This window comes from Triturus cristatus, chromosome 11 (genome assembly GCF_964204655.1).
Source record: "Triturus cristatus chromosome 11, aTriCri1.1, whole genome shotgun sequence".
NCBI classification, from domain to species: domain Eukaryota; kingdom Metazoa; phylum Chordata; class Amphibia; order Caudata; family Salamandridae; genus Triturus; species Triturus cristatus.
The window spans coordinates 623,662,804-623,686,539 of NC_140594.1; the positions used below are offsets into that span (position 1 = coordinate 623,662,804).

The 23,736-nt window shown below is 47.8% G+C and overlaps 1 protein-coding gene across 3 annotated transcripts in view; it reads left to right on the forward strand.

The window, feature by feature from the left end:
- The window catches only part of GPAT4 (glycerol-3-phosphate acyltransferase 4), a 280,405-nt gene extending 275,342 nt beyond the window's left edge, over positions 1-5,063 (forward strand). For all 3 annotated transcript variants that reach the window (XM_085634041.1, XM_085634039.1, XM_085634040.1), the window contains one exon: positions 3,696-5,063. In XM_085634041.1, coding sequence (XP_085490167.1) covers positions 3,696-3,804 — 109 coding nt within the window. In that variant the 3' untranslated portion in view covers positions 3,805-5,063. The remainder of the gene's footprint in view (positions 1-3,695) is intronic.
- The last annotated feature ends 18,673 nt before the right edge of the window (positions 5,064-23,736 follow it).

Here is a 23,736-nt window from a genome sequence, read left to right on the forward strand (position 1 = left end):
ACTTGGTTGCCTAACAGACCTGGTAGTAGGCCTACATGCCTCTTTGAGACTAGACATACACTCTTCTAGTAGATTAAGGTAGCTAAACTCTGAGACCTCAGATGCCATATCACAAGGTTGAGCTGCTGAGGGTTGGGGTGTCTGAGAGTGCTGTGGTATTGTGTGAGAAGACCTGACCTATTGTGGAGCTTCTCGTGTGGGACTAGAGAAAGTCATAACAGCGTGCAATATCACTGCTGGCGTGCCCTATTTGGTGCCACTAAGATGAGCATGAGGGATGTCTGGCTCAGCCTCCTGACCATGAATGGTGTGGGCGAGGTTGAAAAGCGTAGGCAAATATCGCTTACCAACTCCTCTGTAGTGCATTGCACATGGACTATGGGTGTGGCAGTCTGGCGTTGAAGTTTGGGCATTTTGCATTTTCAGTGGTGGTTTACAGATCTACCTGTGGGAGCCCCCAACACCAAAAGTACCGCAGTAGAACCATCATGGTTAGTTTGAAGGAATCAATCACAGTATTAACATAATATCATCGTTTTACATGCAACACCTGTTCCTCAAATGTAACCCTTGTTTTTTAGGGTTACATTTGAGAAACGAGGTGTTGCATGTAAAATGATGATATCATGTTAATACTGTGATTGATTTGCCATTTCATCATGGTTAGTTTGAAGGAATCAATGTCTTTTTTTGTGTCTCTCTCTTTAATATTGTGTGAAATAATTATTTATTTTGTTTTTAATTCTTTTTGTATACACATGTATGAGCAAAAAAAAAATGTTTTAATACAAGATTACATTTGGATTGTATCATTTGGTTTTGGTTTTCCTTTCAAGACTGGTGGAGTGGTAACCTTGAGTGCTTCTGGGTATGTTAGTTGGAAAATGTAATACTTGCCTTCCAAGAGTAGTAGAATTTCTAAACCATGTATCGTCCACCGCCAGATGCTATGTGCTAACTGGACATTTGTGGTGAAGGAGTGTCCCCTTGTCTCTGTAAGTAGAATAAGGCAGTTGTGTTGTCCGTGCATAACAGGACTGTATTGCCCTGGATTAAAAGCCTGGCGAGCGAGATGGATGGCCAGCAGCCCCAAGTAATTGAGGTAAAAAGTTTGCTGGGCAGGAGTCCACTGACCCTGAACAGTGAGATGAATGAGATGCGCTCCCCAGCTTGAGTGAGGCATCCGTGGTGATGGTTTATAGCGGAGCTGGGTCCAGGAAAGGCTGCCTATGTAACAGGTTGTTTGCGTTCTACCACTGCAAAGAGAAATGTGTGGCACCAAACCAACACCAGGGCCTCTAGATGACCCTCCGCTTGAGACCACTGTGTGCGCTAGGTAATCCTATAACAGGTGCATGTGGAGCCTGGAATGACGGACTATTACTATACAAGAGGACATCATTTTTTTTGTTTTGTTTGTTTTTTAAACAGATTTTATATTGTTTTTTTAAGAAACAGAGTTATACATCTCACAATACAGCCTGTGAATACAAGTATACAAGAGGACATCATGCCTAATAAATGCATCACAGTTCTGACTGTCACCTGACTATCTGGCTGAAAGAGAGGTAACCGGTTTTGGAAGGCTTGTACTTTTGCTGAGCTGGCTTAAGCCCTTCCCACACTCGCATCTAGGACGACCGCAAGGAAGAGCCGTAACTGAAGGGGCTGGAGGAGATATTTGGTCAGGTTGATGATGAAGCTCAAACTGTGCAGGTTGTCACTTGTGGTTTGGGTGTGCGCTAGGCAGTGTTGCTGCGTGCCGCTCTTGAATCAGCCTGCCGTCTATATAAGGGAACACGTGGTTGTCGCTCCTTCCTGAGGTGAGCTGCCACCACTGACTGACATTTGGTAAAAACCTTTGGATCTGTGGTAACCCTGAAGGGAAGCACTTTGAATTGATAATGATGCCATTTACCAAAACCCTCCGGTATCTTCAATGTGCTGGGTAGATGGGTATGTGTAAGTAGATGTCCATCAGATCTAGAGCGGTCATGAAGTCGCCTTTCTGCAATACTATGACGTCCTGTAGTGTCACCATGTGGAAGTGCTCTGACAATATATTTGTTGAGAGGGATAAGACCAAAGATGGGCTGAGAGAGCCGTCGTTTTTGGGGATAAGAAAGTATAGGGAATATATAGCCTTTCGGCAGTGTTGAAGTGGGCCCAACTCTACGGCCCCCTTGTCCAGGAGATCCTACATCTCCTTGTGAAGTAATCGCAAATGCTCTTCAGACAATATGTGTTATTGAGGGGGTATATTTGGTGGTGTTTGTGTGAGTTGCAGACAATTCCCCTCCTTTATGATATCTAGAACCCAACTATTTGAAGTGCTTTCAGACCAGCAGGATAGAAACCTCTGCAATCTTCCCCCAGTAGGTGTTTTGTGACTGTGGGAAAGTCGAAGTGCATTGCTGTTTTAGGGGGCAGTCCCTTTTGGGGGCTGCACCCTTGCCTCTACCCTTGCTATTTTTGCCTCTGTATCCACCCCTGTAGTAACCCTGCGAGGGGGGGATTGTTGCGTTGGCCTAGTGAAGGTGGAAGAGGTGTCTGGAGCTGGGGTCTTGGGTGTGCCACGAAGTTGAAGGTGCCAAAAGAAACCTTGGGGATAGAGTGTTTAGAGGGCTCCCATAGCCTTGGCTGTATTGGTGTTTTTTTTTTTTCTTAATTTCGAGCATCTCATTTACCTGAAGGCCAAAGACCATCAAAAGGTACATTCAGGAGATGCTGCTGGACTTCTGGGCTAAATCCCAAAACACCCAGCCACGCTTGGCGGCGCAAGAGGATGCTGGCGTTAATGCCGCAAGCGGCTGTATCCGCACCTTCCAAGTTGCAGCGGATATTGGTATTGGAAATTACCTTTCTGTTTTCTACCAGCTGCTACACCTTCTTGTGGTACTGATCAGAGATATGTTCTACCAAGTCCTAGTGGGCATGATCATACCAGGAGGGTAAGCTGATGAAAGTGGCGATGCGCCAGTGTGTCGTCGACTACACCTCCTCTCTTTTGCCCACGGCATCTGTCTTCTTGCTCTCCTGGTAAGGGATGCATCAACTGTGCCTTGGGTACTAACGTGTTTCCTGGCTGTATGAACTACCAGAGAGTCAGGGGATAATACATGCAACATAGCTTCCAAAGATGGTATACTAATATTACAGATCTGTAACTGTTCCTTCTAAATCTAACACACCTGGGTCCACAAACTGGTTTGCAGACTTAAATTGAATCTGAGAGGACAGTTTCATTGGCTGTGAAGAGCCATACATGTTTGCCCATGGGCCATTAAGATTCATAGATCTACGTCTAATTCCAGGGACCCTGTTCTGAAAATTATTTGTGGGGTGTGATGTTCCTCGCACTGATGCAATGTGTCATGATGGATTTGCACTCCTGTTCAGCACAGGTAAATGAGAATTGAGGTTCACTGTCAGAATTTTGTATGTTCCAGTATTGAATTAGCAAGGGGTGCTGTAGGACAGTTCAGTGGCCCAATTTGCATGCCCTTTATAGCAACCAGGAATTGAAGGATAATGCTGCTATTATTTGTGGGCTACCTGTTGGGAGAAAGCCTGATGATGCAGTTCAGGAGGAGGTTGAATATGACTATTATTGGACTGGGGAAGATTATCTTTATGCCGCAGGTTAGGAGGAAGCTTGGTTTATGCCTCTAACCCATCTTCTGCTTCCCTTTCAGGGACGGAGGTCTGAAGAGGGAAAAAGTGAAGGAGGTTTACAAAGAGGAGCAGCAGAAACTCTATAGCAAAATGATCTCCGGAAACCACGAAGACCGCAGCCGTTCCTGATCCTCGGACACTGATTCTATGCCACTACCCAGCCCACAGGAGACCCCCAGTAGTACCTCCTGATGAGTGTTCTCGGACATCAGTCTCTGCCCCATGTGGGCAGCAGAAACTGCTCTGGGGAGTCCACCTGTATCCATTCTTGCTACAATAAAGCCCTTTGCAGGATCATACATGCTGTGTGCCCAATGCTAGTAGAGGGACTGCAAGGGCAGATGCTGCCATTCATTTACAGTGCTTTAGGGAGGATGTTTGGAGCTCTCTGTACATGGAATGCTTGTACAGTGAGGCTTGAGCTCTGTATTCTGGACTTATTGCAGAGTATGGCCTGAGCATGGTGTGTACACGGTGACCCGTGTGCAGTCACACATGCTCTCTGTAGACCTAGCTGTAGACATAGAAAATCTGGAGCAATGTGTGTATCTGAAATGTCTTGTGGAGGAAGACTGGAACTTTGTGTACACTAAGCTGTATGCAGAGGAAGACCTAAGCTATGTCTACACAAAACTGAATGTGTAACAAGACCTGAGCATTGTGCAGGCTGAGTTTCTGATGAGATGAGGCTGGAGTTCTGTGTGCAACTGAGCGTTTGGTAAGTATCACATGAGCTCTATGGACGGTAATCTTGAGGGGAGAGAATTAAGCTCTGTTTATACACCGAGTTTCAGAGATTGGAACATCTTATTTGCACATTGTGTGTGATTTTGGGCCTGGGTATTGTCCACATTCTGAGTTTCTTGTATAATTCAGGCTGGAGCTTTGGTACACTCAGCTTCTGAAGATGTAGCTGAAAATGTATTAGGTCAGAGCTGTGTTTTTACACAACTTCCTGTGGAATGAGCCATATTCTGGCATGCGTCCCAGACTGTGCACACAGTGGGGCTAGGCACTGTGTGCATCACTGCCTCTGTTGGGGGTCTGGAGCACTGTCTATGCACTTACTGCCTGCAGCTGCGTAGCAGGGTACTATCATGCCTTTCAGGGATTATGGCTTTGATCGGGTGACACTCAGTAAGATTTGCTCTATTCCCAGAAAAGCTGATGAGGAACATTTGCAGTGTCTGGAGTGCACCCTCCTGTGGAGCCTTGTTACTGTGACAGCAAAGAAGCATCATAAGGGGATATGTTACAGACTTAAGAAATGCAACGCACAACCATCCACAAGTTGCCCCTCTCTCCAATTCCGTGTGCCCTCTGCATGGTCTGTGTTCATTTTTATAATGTAAGGGAACACATTATAATAAATGCAAATGTTAACTATCTTTGGCGTTGCTTTGCCTCTGTTTGTGTAAGGTCAACCATCTGTATAGTGGCTGCAAACCAAAGAATTAGTAGCTTGATATGAGGTTCCATGCTATGACTGGCTGTTCCCAAGCTCAAAGCACTTGATATGCTTATTACATGTAACACACAAACTTTAAAACATACATACAAGCACTCCGCATTCTTACACTTGGCCATGAGGTAGCTACTACAAGGACTCTATTATATCACGTTGTCATTGAAAACACGCCTCCTGAACCTTAAAGTCCCTACTTTCTGCACCTCACACTTTCTCATTCTGCTTTTACAAATGACAACAATACCAAGTGTTGCAATTCACAGATCTAAATATTTGAACCTTACTCAGCTGTAAGCATTGATTAGTCCTATTGGGTCAGTTTGGCTCTTGCTATCTGACATGTTAAAATGGGTCACAAAAAGATAAGCGAGGAACAGCACTGACCATACAACACAAGGGCAAGATGGAGTTGATAAACCTGGGATGAGTCAGACCTCCGTTTTTAATGATCGTCAAAAAATTGTTACAGCACTGCTACGGAGGGCCTTCTCAGACTGATGGACATTGGATAGTAGATAATCAGATGTGCGGCATAGCACTGCTTTACATCTTCAAGTCATTTCCCAGAGGCTGATGTTGTTTCTGGTTCCCTTTTGCACATAATTTGTATATATCAATGATATTTCTAATTATGGAATCAATGTGTAAAAATATACATATGCCTGTATGAACAGGAACTATTGTAGCACGGGTTTGTTTCTACACGTAAACATTGTTAAATGATGATAAGGCTATCACACACTTGTTGCAAAATTACTCTGATGCGAACATAAAGAAAATGTTAAGTGGGTTAGAGGGACAACCACATCGCTCTCAGAACCGCCTCCTCCTTCATTTGCCACTTCCGATCCATAGGGCTATTCTGTCCCCTTCATTTCCTTACCATGTTCCCACATAAAAGTATCCCAATACTTACATCTAGTAAGCCTGCATGCGTTGCCCACAACACAACCAGTTTTGTTTTCAAACCGTCAAACCCACACATTTCTGCTAATGTCATTTCTCTCTATTCCTTCAATTCCCCTCTTCTCCATGTTCAGCTGTCTTTTTCCGTACACCTTCACTGAATCACATCTTCCGTACATTTTTTTTAGCTGATTAAATGAACGTGTATAACCAACGTCAATGGACACTAGAAAGGTGAAATAAATTAGTGAAGAGTCCTTGGTTGGAGTGTACTGTTACCCCAAGATGAGGGGAAGCAGTAAAGACAGTTCACTTATTTTGCAGTGTACATCTCTTCTAGATTCCCAGGTTATGCATTACCTTGCCATCATATGGTTGTATCCTTTACTACTCGGAGAACTAGGGTTAGTCAGTAAGACTCAATATGGTCTTGACCAAAGCCCACAATAACCCTAACAAGACTTCCATTTTAGAATATGTTTTGCCAGTGGGTTCAGAGGTTTCGCAAGAGCCCCTGAAAATGTATGAGGGCAAAAAAAGTTCACTGAAGACATTGAGATGAGATGAGATATGATAACTGAGATGAACGCTGAATTGAGTATTCTGGTTTTTTTTTTTTTTTTTTTACAGAGTTCTACGTAGGCAGAGAATGGTTTATAGTAGAGATGCAGTCCATAACACCATCTAGTAACTTAAGCACACTGTTCAATAAACATCTGTATGTTATGCGTGTCCTGCCTACTAAGAGACGATAAGTCAGAAGACTGTTAGGCATGTTTGCTTTTAAAACCGAAACTTATTAAAAAGCAATATTGTTGACACGCTGGTCCAGAGCAATCATGTTGGTGTAGACAAAACGATCCATCTGTGGAGTAAATGGGGTTATTCTGAGGAATAAGAGATAGCTGCCTTGGAGCAGTCTTGGGGACAGGGTGAGCCTGGAAGACAACTATGATTTGGACCTTAAAGTGGTTTTACAGCATAAATCTTTTCTGATTCACATGCTGTGCATTATTCCACTATAGAGTAGCTGAGTCCAGAATAGTTTTTTTCTTTCTTCCTTGAGTGGGTGTTGTGACGTTGTCAACCCTTTGGTGTCTTGTCCCTCCCTACAAGATGTCAGACCCACGCCCTGGAAACCCTTTGACCTAGTCGCCATCCTCAATTTCTTTTCCCGTATTTTGGTCTGGAGGCATGGGAGAGTCCTCCGGAGTCGAGGAGGTAGACAGTGCACTGACGAAGGCCATTTTCGTTGAAAAACCCTGAAGACTGCATTGACGAGAACAAGTCTCATGACGGATGTCAAAGAAGGGGATACTAAAAAATACCAACAATCTTCGACGTAAGAAGATCGACACCCACTATGACCACGTGGGTTGGACAATGAGCAAGGGGCTTGTAAAATGCCCCCTTTAGGTTTTGCAAGTGCCAGAGGACACCAAGGCACAGGGGGGAGATCCCATCCCCAAAGGGGTAGTCAAAATATAACTCAAAAAGAAACACAACTGTCAAAATACATTCAGACAAATTGCGGGATAAGTCAGCAGAGGCTCACGGTGGCTGGGCTGAAAGACAAATCTAAGACAAAGGATACAGCTGGAGACAAACCCTCTGAAACATCCTCGGCCTTGAATGGAATGGGAGTGTGGGAGGGACAAAGACTACTTCAGGGCAGAACTGCTCAGTGTTCAGTAATTAAGTTGTTGACGCCTAACAAAAGGCTCCTGACACTGAGAGAAAAAGATGTCTCCTCAAAGCCGAAATGGAAGCCTTCCTGCATAACAAACACTAGTTTGACAACTTGCAGAAAAAATACCAGAACCACAAAAGGCATTTAAGGAGGAGCTCTTTCACTTTGAAGAAGAGGAACAATTAATCAAACCTGATCCATCACAGACGTGAGAATTGATGGAAGAATGGCAGAAGAGGGGGTAAAGATCAAGCAGTCGTGAAGTCAATCACCCCAAGAGTAGAAAATAAGTACACTTTCTTCCCCTTACATCAGGGGAAATATGGCAGCTGCCTAATCATAGGCACAGCTTGCAAAAATAACTAATATCCCCTCTTCAACTGGTCCACCACCGGAGGGTGAGTGGGTAGACATGGTGGGCAGGAAAACGGAGAAGTCCGCAGCAGCACAGTGGTGTAAAGCAAATTACAATGTTCTCCACTGATACACCCACCACCAATGGGACGAAAAATAAATCTTGCAACACCATTGCTAGCATCTGTCTGAAAACTGCGTAGGACGCTGCTAACAGAGCCAGCAGGCAATTGTGTACAGACACAACCCTACATTGACATTCCTGGATAAAAGTACCTGAATTTTGGACAGGAAGTTCAAGCTTCTATTATCAATATGCCGTTCACAGCCTTTTGAGGGAGACTGTGGATGAAGTGCTGCAGTGCTTGAAAAGAGATTTTGACACTGCAAAGGCTGTGTTGACCTTACAAAATAAAGGGTCTTTTCCAGGAGTTATGGCACAGAGGATTAAAAAAACGCTGCAAGGGGAGTAATGCAGCCATCTACCATGCATGCTGCATCCACACAAGGTACTCCCACAACAGCTACATTACAAGGGCAGTACTGGTCTCCCTTATGGCATGCCTTTCAAGGGAGAGGAGCCATCTTAAGAGGAGAACCATCCACCTTCAAGTGATTGCACAGAGATCACCTTACTAAACAAGTAACCTGTGGGAAGAAACATTTGAAACTTAATATAGGAATGGGGAACGGTCACATCTAGGAAATGTATACTAAATATCATCCAACATGTTTATCGTATAGAATTAAACACAACTCACACAATAGATCCAGAAAAAAAGAGTACCAACAGGGTAGAGCAACTTCGCTAACACTAAGAAGTCAAGGACCCTTTAATCAAAGAGGCAATAGAACTGGTACCACAACGGGAAAGACATCAAGGGGTCTACGCAACCTACTTCTTGGAGAGACAGCCCCTAGACAAGACCCCAAGGCCTATCTTAGATTGCATGGGGTTCAACCAGTTAATCAAGACACAAAAGTCCAAGATTACAGTAATCCTGGAGGTCATCCCCTTTTATAGGGAAAGGAGACTACATGGCTACCTTAGATTTCAAACACGAATACCTGCACATAGCAGTGTACCAGTTACATAGAAAATTTCTCTGATTCGCAGTGGACAAAATTCACTACTAATTCAGGGTCAAACAAACAAATGGACGAGACACCTAACTACACACAATCCAGAATGCATTTTCCAATAAGAAATGTCAATTTATCTTCTCAGACTCTACGAGATTAGGTGCTTTCAGGGTTGTATGGCTGTAGGCATAATTTTACAATTATGTTAGTGGCATTTCTAATTGGAAAATGCATTGTGCGTTGTGCGTAGGTAGGTGCCTCTTCCGCTGCATAGGAGACCTTAAGCCGTCGTGCAGCTCTTTTTCAAAGCACATACTCGTGCTTGTGGCGGCATACAGCTTGCGGGAGTGCGCAGCGGCGCGCCACAAGCACGAGTATGTGCTTTGAAAAAGAGCTCTCCCCAGCGCACACGCACCACTCGCGGGTGCACCCCTCCGCCTCTCTCTCCCGCTGCAGCCTGCACGGCTTTTTTTTTTTTTTTAACTTTCAGCGTGAGGCGTGCGCACTTGTCTCTCTGAGCTTCCGTTTCACCCCTCTCACTCTCGTCCTCTTTCACTTTCCCTCTCTATTTCTTTCGTCTCTGCGTATGTCTTCTTCCTGTCTCTTTCTCTGTCTCTGTCTTTCCTCTTATCTGTCGTTCTCTCCGCCTCTGTCTCTCTCACTTCCTTTTCTCTGCCTACTTTCCAATCTCTGTTTCTTTCTCTCTCTAGCTTTCTTTGCTCGCACTTCCTCTTTTCCTCTCACACTTGTTCTACTGAAGCTGTTTCCTATGGAAAGACTGTCATGGGACTTGAGGTGTCGGGATAGTAAATCGGACTGTGGAAATCTCTACTTCTACATTCAAAGGAGGGATCAGTAGCCTTGGCTTGTCCCAGGTCACTTGGCCCTTTGATAGTAGGAATAGGCAGATGCATAAATCTGAGAGGATTCTGAGTTGTAAGAGATGTATTTGGGCACAGATGAAGGAGACAGGTTGTCCTCAGCTATGCACACATTTATTCTCTCTGTTTATTGTTACTGACGTATTTTGCAATCCGTGAGTGGAGGGTGGGAAGTGTCTTGTCACTATGTCACTATGTAGGTATATCTTTCTTCTATGTGAAATGTCATATAAGCCAGTGACTTGATTTTATTCAATGTTGGGAAAACTTAAAGGAAATAAAAACATATGGCTTTTTCCCAAAATATATTTGTGCTGTTAAATTCCCCTTTAGAGGTAATGACCTTTAAGCCTGTTTTAAGGCATGGGCGGGCTTCTTGACCAATTGCCGAAGGCCCACCCTGTTGAAGTGATCAAAACAGAAGACTATCTCTTGCTCTTTCTTGTTCTCTCTCTCTCTCTCTCTGTGTTACTATCTTCCCCTTACCCCTTCTGACTCGTCCTTTCTCTACCTATCCCATACTTCTCAACCTCTTTCTCTACCTCACCTACATCTTGCTCTATCATCCATTTCCCTGTCTTGCTAACTCTTTACCTCTCTACTTTCTGTCTTCCTCCCATTAACTTGCTCTTAGCTCCTGTTTGTTTTGCCTCTCTACCTCCCTCCTCTACTCATATTTCCCTCCTTCATCTCTCCCTCTCTTGTTGTAAGTTAACTCTCTTTACCTGACCAGACTAAATCCCTGCCCTTCTCTCTAACTTACTTCTCTACATACCACACTCTGTGACTAGCTGTCACTTCTCTATACCACCCAATACATTTCTTTCTCTGTCGCACCTTTCTGTCCCATGTCTCATTCCTTTACCTAAACACTCCCTTTTTATCTGTCTATTTATACATGGCTACGTACCTACCACACTATTGCTCTACCTTTAAACTCTCTGTGTACGTCACACCTCTTTCAATAAACCTCAGTGCCCCACAGCACTTACCACTCATGACCTCAACTTTCCACCTCTCTCCGATCCTATCTCTAGCTCTAGGTCAGCTCTCTGCCCCTCTCTTCTCCTCAAGTGCCCCTATCTCTCTCTCTACTTTCTCTTCTTTCTGCATCTTGCTGCTCTGTTTGCATCTCATCTCCCTTTCATTTCTCTTCCATTTACTTCACCTCCCCCTTAATTTCATCTCTTTATCTTACCCTTTCTATCGTTTTTGCCATCTATACCGTACCTTTCTCTACCTCTCGCATCCCTCTTTCTACCTCACCATTCTCTTTCATTTTTCTCTCTGCCTCACAACACACTGCCTCATCTCTCTTTCCCACCTCTCATACACTTTCTAGCCTCTCAATTTACCTCACCTATTGGCCTTCTATGTCTCTTTTTATTGATGTCCTCTTTCCCTCACCTTTCCCATTATTTTATTTCTTTCTCTCTACAATGCTCTCTCTACCTCTTCCACTGCATCTATCACTCCCTTTGCTTTCATCTCTTTCTATCTCCTTCACTGTTTCCGTTCACTCTTTCTGCTTCCAATGTCTCGCTTGTTTAATACTGTCTTACCTCTGTGTCTCTCTCCCTATTTCACCATTCTCTACTTATCCCTCGCCCTTCCTTTGTATTAGCCTCATCTCTCTACCTCATCTGCACCTCTTTACTCTCTACTTCTCGTAGCTTTCTATTTTCCATCCCACCGGCTCTACCTGCCTCGCTACTTTGTTTACCTGACCTGTCATTCTGTGCTTCACCTTTCTATTTGTGCTATCTCATTATAACTCGCCTCTCTTCCTATCTTATTTCTCTCTAGACCTTGCCCCTCGGGTTGAAACCTTTCTTACCAGCCTAAATTTAAAACTGCATGCCAGGCCTCTAAAAACAAGCTTTGGCATAGCCAATAGGTCTCGCCTTTGGGACCTTATATGTTTTTAGCCATGCAACAGTTGATGTTATTGCACCAAGGATATTGTGCTGCATAACTAAATACTTATAAGGTCCCAAAAGCGAGACCTATTGGCTATGCCAATGCTTGTTTTCATTCTTACTCTTTTGTTTAGAGAGGTAGCTATTACTATAGAGCTTACCTTGTGCTGTACTTAATGCTTGAGTTCTATTCAGAGTTCTTTTTATACAATATACCAATTCAAGGTAGTACCCTTTTAAATAAATTCTGCACCAAGAATGTGCATCTCGAAGAAAAGGAATACACGCATATCCCTATCCTAATTGTAACCAAAAAGACTAACGTTGATAGTGGAACAACCTCGCTTTTACCTGAAGGATCAACATCTGACAGTGGAGAAAATGCTGAACATGATGGTCTCCTGTATTCCCTTAGTATCCTAGGTGAGATAACACAAGACCACTACAGAAGTGGCTACACCAACAATGCTCACAAGCAACAGGGAGTTGAGATGATCTAGTAGTTTTCACAGGCCAGGTACAGTTGAATGGTGGAATTCAAACATTACAGTGGGAAAACCTTCCAAACCACCAACCCCCATAGTCACCATTACAACTGACTCGTCCCACAGGAGATGGGGTGCACACATACTAAACCTGAGCATCAGGGGACTCTAGACCCCTAGGAGAGATAATAAAATTCATGGCAATTTCCAATTCTTAATTTGTCTTTTTCACTTTACGCTCCCCTGCGTATTATCTTAGTCACAGGGAATATGGTGGAGGGTTTTTGTGTAGTATTTGAAAGTAAGATTGATTTGTATTTTATTATATCAGTTACTGTTCTATCCCTGCGGAAGTCAACTGGAATATAATTGTCCAGAGATGAAACACTTGTTGGCTAGTGTGTGGTGGAAATCTGAACGAATATATGCTGATTTTGGTTTCTGAATAAAGCACACAAGAAGACTGTTCACAGAGGAGTGGATTTCTGATTTGTTTCAGAGTGCTCGGTATTGACTTCTTTCTGCACGTAAATCTGTTGGAACTTAAGACACTTTCTTTTCTAGCCCTAATAGCCTGTTAAAACACCTGAAGTGTGGGCAGTCTTAAGAAAAACTGACAACATAACAATGGTCTTCCTCAACAAATGGGAAATACAATCTCGAATGCTAACCAAACTTGCTCAGAACACATGGAAATGCGAAATAGAGAAGAGGCTATCGCTGGTTGTGATGTAATTATCAGGGGAGTTCAACACTGAAGCAGATGGACAAACATACACAAATTGAATCTAAAGGAAGGAGTAGTAAAATACATTTTTGCAGCATGAATGTTTTCTGGATTCACATGCTGTGCATCTGAAAGAAACACTTTAGTTATAGATTCCTTACCTTAGAATTACCCCCAGGTGTCAGACTGGATCCGGAAAGTTTTTCGTCAGCAGTACCTCTGCGCGTCGAAAGGTGGCGTCGGTCAGCTAAGCGTTCGTCGTTGGCGTCGTCTCGCCGAGATGATGTCGCGGTAGCTACTGGGATGCCGCTCTCGAGCGCTGACATCAGTTCTTTTTTTTTTTTTTTCGCACCAGCCAGCGCAGATCCGGAGAGAGCGGGACCTCCAGTCACTTTTTGGCTGACTTTTTTCTCGACTTTGTCGACTTCTTTTTTGAGTCCATCGACTCCTGGTGCATAAGGGATGCCCGGATTCAAGGCATGCGGTTCCGTGTGTGCCTCTTCTGCCTTGAGTACTACCACGACCCCAAGTCGTGCTCCGACTGCCGGTCGATGGCGCCGAAGGCTTTGCGGGAGCAGTCCTGAAAGCCGCTTGAGCAGTCGGCTCCGCGCTGTTCGAGGTCTCGGTCGCAAGGGAGGTCGAGGGACCGGTCGCGGAGCCATCACCATTCGTCCAATCATCGAAGTCTTTGCACTCGTGGTCAGGTAAGTCGAAGCATAAGAATAAGTCGAAGAAGCATCGTCGCTCTTCGACTTCTCCTTGTCGGTCCGTCGGCCGACCCGACGAGGGATGCGGGTGGTGCCCCTCCCGCGGCTCCGCATGCGGAGCCTGAAGAGTCGACTCTGCGTTTCCCTCCCTTCCCGGGACCCGGAGCGACTCTCACCCAGCATCATATGTTGTACGAGGCGATGCGCGCCATCTTTGGGCGGCCCGAACCCGCCTGCGGGCCCCACGGTCTCGGTTGGGGGGCCTAGGCCTTCTCCGTCAACGGCCTCGGTGCCGCAGGCCCCCCTTGGATCCAGGCCTGAATCCGGATCAGCGCCGGTTGACCGGATTACGGCCCCCCGGCCGGCATCGACCCCGGCCTCCATCCTGATGTGGACCCAGAGCCGGACCAGCATCGCCCAACGCCGGACCCGGCGGCGAGAGGGGTTTTTGTGCCCCTGTTCACTCCTGGAGTCCCTTTTCAGCCAGATTGGCACCCAGAGGTTAAGGAGGAGGACTGGGAGGGGTCAGGAGATCCTTTAACTGATCAAATGGAATCTGAGCAGGACTGGAGAGAGGAACTGGGAGATGGCAGTGGTCTTGACACATCTCCTGACCTTGGCATGTTGTGTCCTCCTACCGTGGCTACGGAAGAGGGAGCGTCATACGCAGTGGTGTTGCGTAGGGCAGCCGAAGCTTTCAACCTCAAACTCCCTACAGTGGTAGTCAGGACTAACCTCCTGACAGGTGCTTCAGCCGGCGGCGAGCTCTTCAGAGCCTCTGCTTCTGTTCAATGAGGCCCTTACCGACGTCCTTTTGGGCACCTGATCCAGGCGCAACACGGGGGCTCCTGTAAATAGGATGATTGCCCGACGCCACCGCCCGGCTCCGGGCAACCCCACTTTCCTCTCCCAACACCCCACCCCTGAGAGCTTGGTGGTCCAAGCCTCTACTTCCAAGAGCTCATTCCCTATGGCTCCCCTGGAAAGGGAATACAAGAAGCTGGACCACCTTAGGAAGAAGATGTTCGAGGCATATGAGCTGCAGATTACACACTTTTGCATAGATCGCCATCTGGTGTTGGGCCCGGATGTTTGCAGTTTGTTTTTCTTCTTGGAAAGCCTTTGGAAGTCACGAGGTCGGTGACTCCTCCTTTGGATCGTATTGCGCATGGGCTTCGGCTCCATCCTCAGATTGTTTTTTTCCGCCATCGGGCTCGGATGTGATCTTCGCGCTCCGGTTCCGAACATTTCCAGTTCGACGATCGAAGCGGAATCCTCACACACATTGCGGTATTGTTTCGATCGCGATCTCCTCAATCACCTTCTCATCTACAAATCTTCGGTTCCAGTCGTCGACGGCGGCCTTCGGGCCTACCCAAGCTCCGGTCCCGGCTGATGGAAAGAACTCCATTCGAGAAGTGCCCTCGATGTGGGTCCAAATTCCCCCACACCGATCTTCATGAGGTGTGCAACCTCTGACTCTTCCCTGAACACGAGGCTCGAGATTGTCCGGCCTGTAAGTCTTTCAGATCGAAAAAGACTATTCGGGACTGAAGAGCCAGACGAAACATGGCACACTCCTCGACCTCCGTTCCAGTCGACATCTTCGGAGACTACGTCGAAGATCCGGGACAGCAGCACACCGAAGAGGACCTCGTCAGTGCTTCCGAAGCCGACGACTCAGATGTAGAGGACATCACCCCGGCGCAGAGGGTCGTGAGTAATATATACCCCCCCCCACACCCGCGCCGACACCCAAAAAGGCTTTGGTCACGCCTTCGCCTCCGGGCCTAGCCAAGACCAGAGACACTGCTTCACACACCCCACCTTCGGACCCGGTGAAGAAGCCAAATAAGCCTTCCGGCGGCTCTGGCTCGAGCCAGCCTTCCAGCGGTGCCGACAAACACACTTCGGCACCAAAAAAGAAACCGGCCTCTACCTCGACAACGAGCTCCGCACCGAAGTCCTCGGTGTCGAAACCCAGCGCTTACGTACCGACCAAACCCATCTTCGGTACCGACCAAACCCCATAAGGCCCCCGGCACCGACACTTCCACGCCGAAGCCCACCTAGGCACCGACCAAGAAATCGGAGGTTCCCAAGCCCAGTGCTAAGCACGGCACGGACAAACCTAAAAAGTCATCGCCCCGAAGACTTCGGCGCCGACGGAACAAACATTGTCACAGGAACTGTTTACACCGGATCCCTTACAAAAAACTCTTACCAAGGATCCAAAAACTGGACATTTGGCACTCTCTTCCAAGAAGAGACATTTGGACAAACCTCCAAAGAGGAAGGACTCTGCTACCTCCCCTTTCAGAATACCTTCCCCACCTACTCCACCCTCTCCACCTCCGCCCCTCCGCCCCCACCTCATCGCTCTCTGACCCCGTCTCCAGACGATGATGATCAGGGGGACCCATATCACGATCCAGGGGATGTGCCCCAAGACCCCACCCCTACAGGATCCCCAGACCCATGGGACAACTACATAACCCAGATATTCCAGACGTCCCACAGGATGACCTTTGCCCTTCCAGGCCATCTCCACCGGAAGACACATTAGGTTTCCACCACCTACTTCAGAGGGCAGCACATTATCACGGGGTAGAGTTACACACTGACCCAGTGGAGGAGGATTTCCTCCTCGACACATTTGATACCGCACATTGGTCTACCTCCATACTACCTATTGTCAAAGGGGTGGTAAAACATGCGCCAGAGGTTTTTAATGACCCAGTCAGGGCCAGGGTCATTAACCCACGCATAGAAAAAAAGTACAAAGCTGCCCCCACAGATCCTGCCTATATCAAAGGGTCGGTGCCACTAGATTCCCTAGTGGTTTCCACTGCACGAAAGAGGTCAAATTCCCAGGCGTCAGGCGAAGCACCACCACCTGACAAAGAGTCAAAGCTACTGGACGCGTCAGGAAAGCGCACTGCGTCACAGGCAGCCAATATATGGCGCATCGCCAACACCCAAGCGCTATTGGCCAGATACGATAGGGCGCATTATGATGAATTAGAAACCATAATGCACCACCTCCCGGAAAGATACAAAAATAGGGCCAATGAATTAATTCAAGAGGGTAAGACAATAACTAACACCTCCATACGCTGTACCTTAGATGCAGCAGACACAGCCTCCAGGGCCATTAATACTAGCGTCTTCCTCCGTCGCCATGCTTGGCTGAGAATATCAGGTTTCAAACCTGAGGTACAGGCCTCCATCCTAAATCATCCCTTTGACCAAGAACGCCTATTCGGCCCAAAGGTAGTTGAGGCCCTCGAAAAAATGAAGGAGGACACTGATACGGCGAAATCTATGGGAGCCCTGCAGTCACACCCTCCTAGGCGCTCCTTTCGCCGCTCTTCCTTTCGGAGTACGTCTAGAGGCTACTCCTCAGATAGCGTGTCCACTTCCTACAAATCCCCCACTCATTCCACCTTCACAAGGGGTTATCAAAGAGGCGGCTATAGGGGCAATAACAATAAAGGCAGAGGCAAAACAAATACCGCCTGCTCTGCCACACCGCCTACCCAATGACTTCCCCCCGCTCCCTCCAGACCATCCCACTCCGGTCCGGGGCAGACTACAAAATTTCCTTCAGGTCTGGGAAACCATCACCTCAGACAAATGGGTGACCCAAATTATTCGGTCAGGGTACTGCCTAGAATTAACATCTAACACCCCAAACATTCCACCCAGGCAACGCCCAATGTCACAAGAACATTCCACATTACTAAAACAGGAGGTAATCTCCCTCCTACAAAAACAGGCAATAGAACAAGTTCCTGCCAATCAGCAAAATTTAGGGGTCTACTCCCTATATTTTCTAATACCAAAAAGGGACGAGACTCTACGACCTATTCTAGATCTCCGGCCCCTAAACACATACATACATTCAGACCATTTTCACATGGTAACGCTTCAGCAGGTGCTTCCGCTCCTCTCCCAGAACGACTTCCTCACCACACTGAACTTGAAAGACGCATAATTTCACATTCCGGTACACCATGCTCACAGAAAGTACCTCAGATTTGTAGTGGACGGGCAACACTACCAGTTCAAGGTGCTCCCATTCGGAGTCACAACAGCACCAAGGGTATTCACCAAGTGCCTAGCGGTAGTGGCGGCACATCTCAGAAGACAGCACGTTCACGTCTTCCCATATTTGGACAACTGGCTGATAAAAGCCACGTCCTACAACCAATGTGTACACCACACCGCCACTACAATCCAACTACTTCACCAACTAGGCTTCACGGTGAACCACCAAAAGTCCCAGCTAACACCATCCCACATAAAGCAATACCTCGGTGCCACCATAGACACCTCAAAATCCGGCCAGGATTGCAAGCATTCAGGCTTTGCGTCAAAGATTCATACTTCAACACTCCCTCCCAGCAAGGGTGTTTATGCAACTGATAGGGATGATGGCCTCTTGCATTTTCATAGTGCCCCACGCAAGACTCCAGATGCGTCCACTCCAAGAGTGCTTAGCGCACCAATGGAACCAGGCCCAGGGGCAACTGACGGATCTGGTGTTGGTAGACGGTCGCACCCATCACTCTCTGCAGTGGTGGAACACCACAAACCTTTCCAAAGGTCGACCGTTCCTGGACCCGGTTCCACAAATAATACTAACAGACGCATTGCTCTCCGGCTGGGGAGCTCATCTATTACACCTTACAGTGCAGGGCACATGGACGCCGCAACAAAAGTTACTCCATATCAACTATATGGAGTTACTAGCAATCTCTCTAGCCCTAAAATCCAGCCAGATATCCACACCCATTGTCCAAAGGCAATGCGATATGGATGAACTGGTCAGACACATTTGCGTACGCTTTTCCACCTCTCCCACTAGTTCCATTAGTGGTGCGAAAGCTACAACAGCATTCCCTCACACTAATCCTAGTAGCTCCAACATGGACCAGAAAACCGTGGTACACCACACTGCTGGAACTCTCGGTAGTGCCTCCTAACCCAGAACCATGGAGAGATCAGGCACCCGGACCCAGCTCAGCTCAACCTTGCGATCTGGCTCCTAAAATCCTAGAATTCGGATAGCTAAAGCTTCCCCCTGAGTGTATGAACGTCAGCAGAGAAGCTAGACGCCCTACCACTAGAGCCTGCTACGCTGCCAAGTGGAAAAGATTTGTTGTTTATTGCCATAACAACACAATCAATCCTCTAGACGTGTCTATACAACACATTATATGCTGCTTACTCCATCTACAAAGGTGTAACCTAGCATATACCTCCATTCGGCTACACCTCGCAGCAATTGCAGCTTACCTACAAAACAGGCAGCACCTATCACTTTTCAGAGTACCTGCCATTAAAGCCTTCATGGAAGGCCTAAAACGAATAATTCCCCCCAGAGTACCACCCTCACCTGTGTGGAACTTAAATATCGTTCTCACAAGGCTAATGGGGCCGCCCTTCGAACCTTTGCATAAATGCGAACTGCAATTTCTCACATGGAAAACAGCTTTTCTTGTAGCCATCACTTCCCTTAGAAGGGTCAGTGAGATACAAGCACTTACCATACAAGAACCTTTTCTTCAAATGCACCAGAACAAGGTTGTTCTCCGTACCAACCCAAAATTCCTACCTAAAGTCATTTCCCCTTTTCACCTAAACCAATCTGTAGAATTACCGGTATTTTTCTGGCAACCTCAAACTGTTGCAGAAAGGGCTCTACACACGCTAGATGTCAAAGGAGCCTTACTTTACTATATCCAAAGAACACAACCTTTCAGAAAGACCAAACAACTGTTTGTCTTTCTCTCCACCACACAAGGGCAACCCCATCTCAAAATTAGGGATAGCTAGGTGGATTGTAAAATGCATACAGATTTGCTACCACAAAGCAAAACGAACGCTATCCGTTCCCCCTAGAGCCCATTCTACACAAAAGATATGGCGTTTCTAGGGAACATCCCATTAGATGATATCTGCAAAGCAGCTACATGGTCAACACCGCACACTTTCACTAAACACTACTGTGTAGATGTGCAAACCAAGCAACAAGCTAGTGTGGGCCAGGCTGTAATAAAAACACTATTTCAAACCACTGCAACAGATACCGGTGGTCGCCGCTAAGGTTGGGAACTGCTATATAGTCTATGCAAAAGTGTGTAATCTGCAGCTCATATGCCTCGAACGGAATATGCTACTTACCAGTATGCATCTGTTCTTGGTATGTAGAGCTGCAGATCTACACACGCCCACCCGTCTCCCCGGCTACCTGTATCTGTTCCAGTCTATCTTATTTAGATACAACACACATGGGTTTCTTCACAGTTATTACTACGCTCCATCTTTCCCTGTTGGCGAAAAACAATCTGAGGATGGAGCCGAAGCCCATGCGCAATACGATCCAAAGGAGGAGTCACCGACCACATGACTTCCAAAGACTTTCCAAGAGGAAAAACAAACTGCCAACATCCGGGCCCAACACCAGATGGCGATCTATGCAAAAGTGTGTAGATCTGCAGCTCTACATGCCAAGAACAGATGCATACTGGTAAGTAGCATATTCCTATCTCTTCCGCCAGCTTGGGACTGCGGTCGGTAAACACTGCAAGTCTATTGGGCCGTTACTCCCACTCTGTGTGGGACTCTGTTGCGCAGGTGCAGCCTCAGTGTCCGGAGGAGGCCCAGACAGAGCTCTCCCAGGCTATTGCCGCCGGGAAGGATGCGGCAAAGTTTACCATCCGCTGTGGGGTTTATACCGCCGACTCTCTGGGTAGGACGATTTCCACGTCGGTAGCTCTCCGACGCTACGCCTGGATGAGATCGACTGGCTTTTCTGGGGCTGTCCAGAATACCCTCATGGACATGCCCTTTGATGGCTGTCGCCTTTTTGGCGACAAAGCATACAACGCTTTAGAGCGTTTCAAGGACTCACAGGCTACAGCCAAGTCCTTGGGCCTCTCCAGCCGCCCAGCACAGTCTGCTTTTCGCCCCTTTTGTGGCTACGGAAGGGGTGCCCCGCTACGTCCCACTCAGAGCCACAGGCCGCAGCAAGTTACCCAACCTTCGCGCGGCCGGGGACGTGGGAACAACCGTCGTGGTTCCGGGGCCCAGCAGGTGGGCCAGTCCACCAAACCCCCTCTGCAGCCGCCTCCAATCCTTCCTAGTCCGACATCTCGGGCCCATCAAACGCCAGTGGGCGGCAGGATTTGCCATCACCTTCCCCACTGGTGCACCATCACGTCAGACAGGTGGGTTTTGCAGATAGTCCAAAAGGGCTACTCCTTCCCTTTCGAGGCTACCCCTCCAGCCATGCCACTGCAATACCACCGCATGTCGGAGGATCACCCGGCCCTTCTCCAGCAGGAAGTTACTGCTCTCTTGGCCAAGGGAGCCATCGAGGGCATTCCTGTCCCAGAATTAGGTTGTGGTTGTTACTTCCACTACTTTCTGGTCCCCAAGAAGGACAAGGGCCTGCATCCTATCTTGGATTTCAGGAACGTCAACCGCTTCCTCCGGAAGGAGAAGTTAAAGATGTTGACGCTTGCTCAGGTCTTGTCTGCCCTCGACCCGGAAGACTGGATAGTAGCGTTGGACTTGCAGGGCGCTTATTTCCACATCCCCGTCCTGTCGGCCCACCGGCGTTACCTGTGGTTCACGGTAGGCCACGAGCATTTCCAATTTACTGTGCTTCCCTTTGGCCTTACCAGCGCCCCTCGGGTGTTCACGAAAGTGATGGCGGTGGTCAAAGTTCATCTGCGCAGATCAGGGGTTTCAGTCTTCCCCCTATCTCGACACTGGCTGTTGAAGGCAGGCTCGCCCCAGGCAGTCGTCTCCCACCTCCAGACTAGGGGGACCTGCATTCGCTGGGGTTCTCCATCAATGTGCTGAAGTCACACCTGATTCCCTCTCAAAGCTCCTCTTCATCGGAGCGGTTCTGGACACGACGCAGTTTCGGGTCTATCCTCCCAAACAGCGAGTCCGGGATATTCAGGCTATGATTCCGATCTTTCAGCCTCTATCCCGGGTTTCAGTCAGAATGACCCTGAGACTGCTGGGCCTCATGGCCTCCTGCATACTGCTGGTCGATCATGCCAGGTGGCATATGCAGGCTCTGCAGTGGGACCTGAAGTTCCAGTGGGCGCAGAATCAGGGGAATCTGTCCGTTTGCGTCCAGATCTCGGAGGGCACTGCACGACAATTATACTGGTGGCTCACGAACCAGGATTGGGTCAACGGCAGATCCCTCTCCCTTCCCCATCCAGAACACACAGTAGTGACGGACGCATCCCTTCTGGGATGGGGTGGCCACATGGGGGAGGCGGAGATCAGAGGCCTCTGGTGTCCGGCGGAGTCTGGGTTCCACATCAACCTTCCAGAGCTTCGGGCGATTCATCTTGCACTCAAAGCATTCCTTCCCTCTGTTGAGGAAAGAGTAGTGCGGGTGTTCATGGACAACACCACCGCCATATGGTACTGCAACAAATAGGGCGGGATGGGGTAGTGGACCCTATGTCAGGAGGCCCTTCGCCTCTGGACATGGCTGGAACATCAGGGCATATCTCTGGTGGTTCAACACCTGGCAGGTTCACTGAACGCCAGGGCCGACTAACTCAGTGGCAGGTGCATGATGGATCACGAATAGCGTCTTCACTCGGAGGTGATGCAAGGTCTCCTTCAACAGTGGGGAGAGCCTTGGTTAGATCTAATCGCCACCTAAGAGAAAGTGCAATGTCAGCAATTCTGAGCGTTGGAATTTCCAAGGCTGCACTCGCTAGGCAACGCTTTTCGTCGCGAGTGGAGTTGCGGTCTGTTGTACGCCTTTCTGCCTATACCACTTCTGCCCAGAGTGCTGAAGAAGATCAGGTGCGACCGGGTCCAAGTCATTCTTGTGGCTCCGGATTGGGCACGAAGAGTCGGTCATCTCGAGCTGCTCAACATGGCCATCGATCCTCTGACCCGTCTGCCTCTTCGGGAGAATCTTCTGTCGCAGCAACAGGGGACGGTCCTCCACCCGAACCTGTCCAACCTCCACCTCCTTGCATGGAGATTGAGCGGCGGCAGTTGATGTCATTCGACCTGCTTCCCGAAGTCTGCAATGTAATTCTGGCAGCCAGGCGTCCCTCCACTAAGATGGTATACGCCTGCCGGTGGAACACATTTGTGACATGGTGCACAGCAAAGGCTGTGGATCCCCTCTCTGCCCCTCTGTCTGAGGTTCTTTTGTTCCTTCTTTCTTTAGCCCAGCAGGGCTCTGCTCTGGGCACTATCAAGGGCTATCTCTCGGCCATCTCTGCCTTCCTTCGGTTTTCAGATTGGCCTTCCTTTTTCAAGTCCCTGGTGGTAAATCATTTCCTGAAAGGCTTAACTCATCTCTTTCCTCCTATTCCCTTCGTTATGCCTCAGTGGGACTTGAACCTGGTTTTAACGTATTTAATGTGCGCTCCCTTTGAGCCACTTCACAACTGTCCTTTGAGGCTGTTAACTCTCAAAACTGCAGTCCTGGTGGCCATCACCTCTGCCAGACGATTGAGTGAACACCAGGTGCTTTCTTCTAAGCCTCCTTTTCTATTTGTGCATCTAGACAAAGTTGTCCTCAGGACTCGTCCATCCTTCCTGCCCAAGGTTGTCACTGCCTTCCACATCAGGCAGACCATCACTTTGCCCACCTTCTTTCCACCTCTGCATCCTTCGAAGGAGGAAGAGAGGCTCTGTCTGGTCACAAAACGTGCACTTTCATTTTATTTGGATCGCACCAAACAGTTTCCGGTGGATGTCCAGCTCTTTGTTGGGTACGTGGGCGCCAAGAAAGGTCAGGCCGCACACAAGCGGACTATCTCCCGATGGGTCGTCTTGT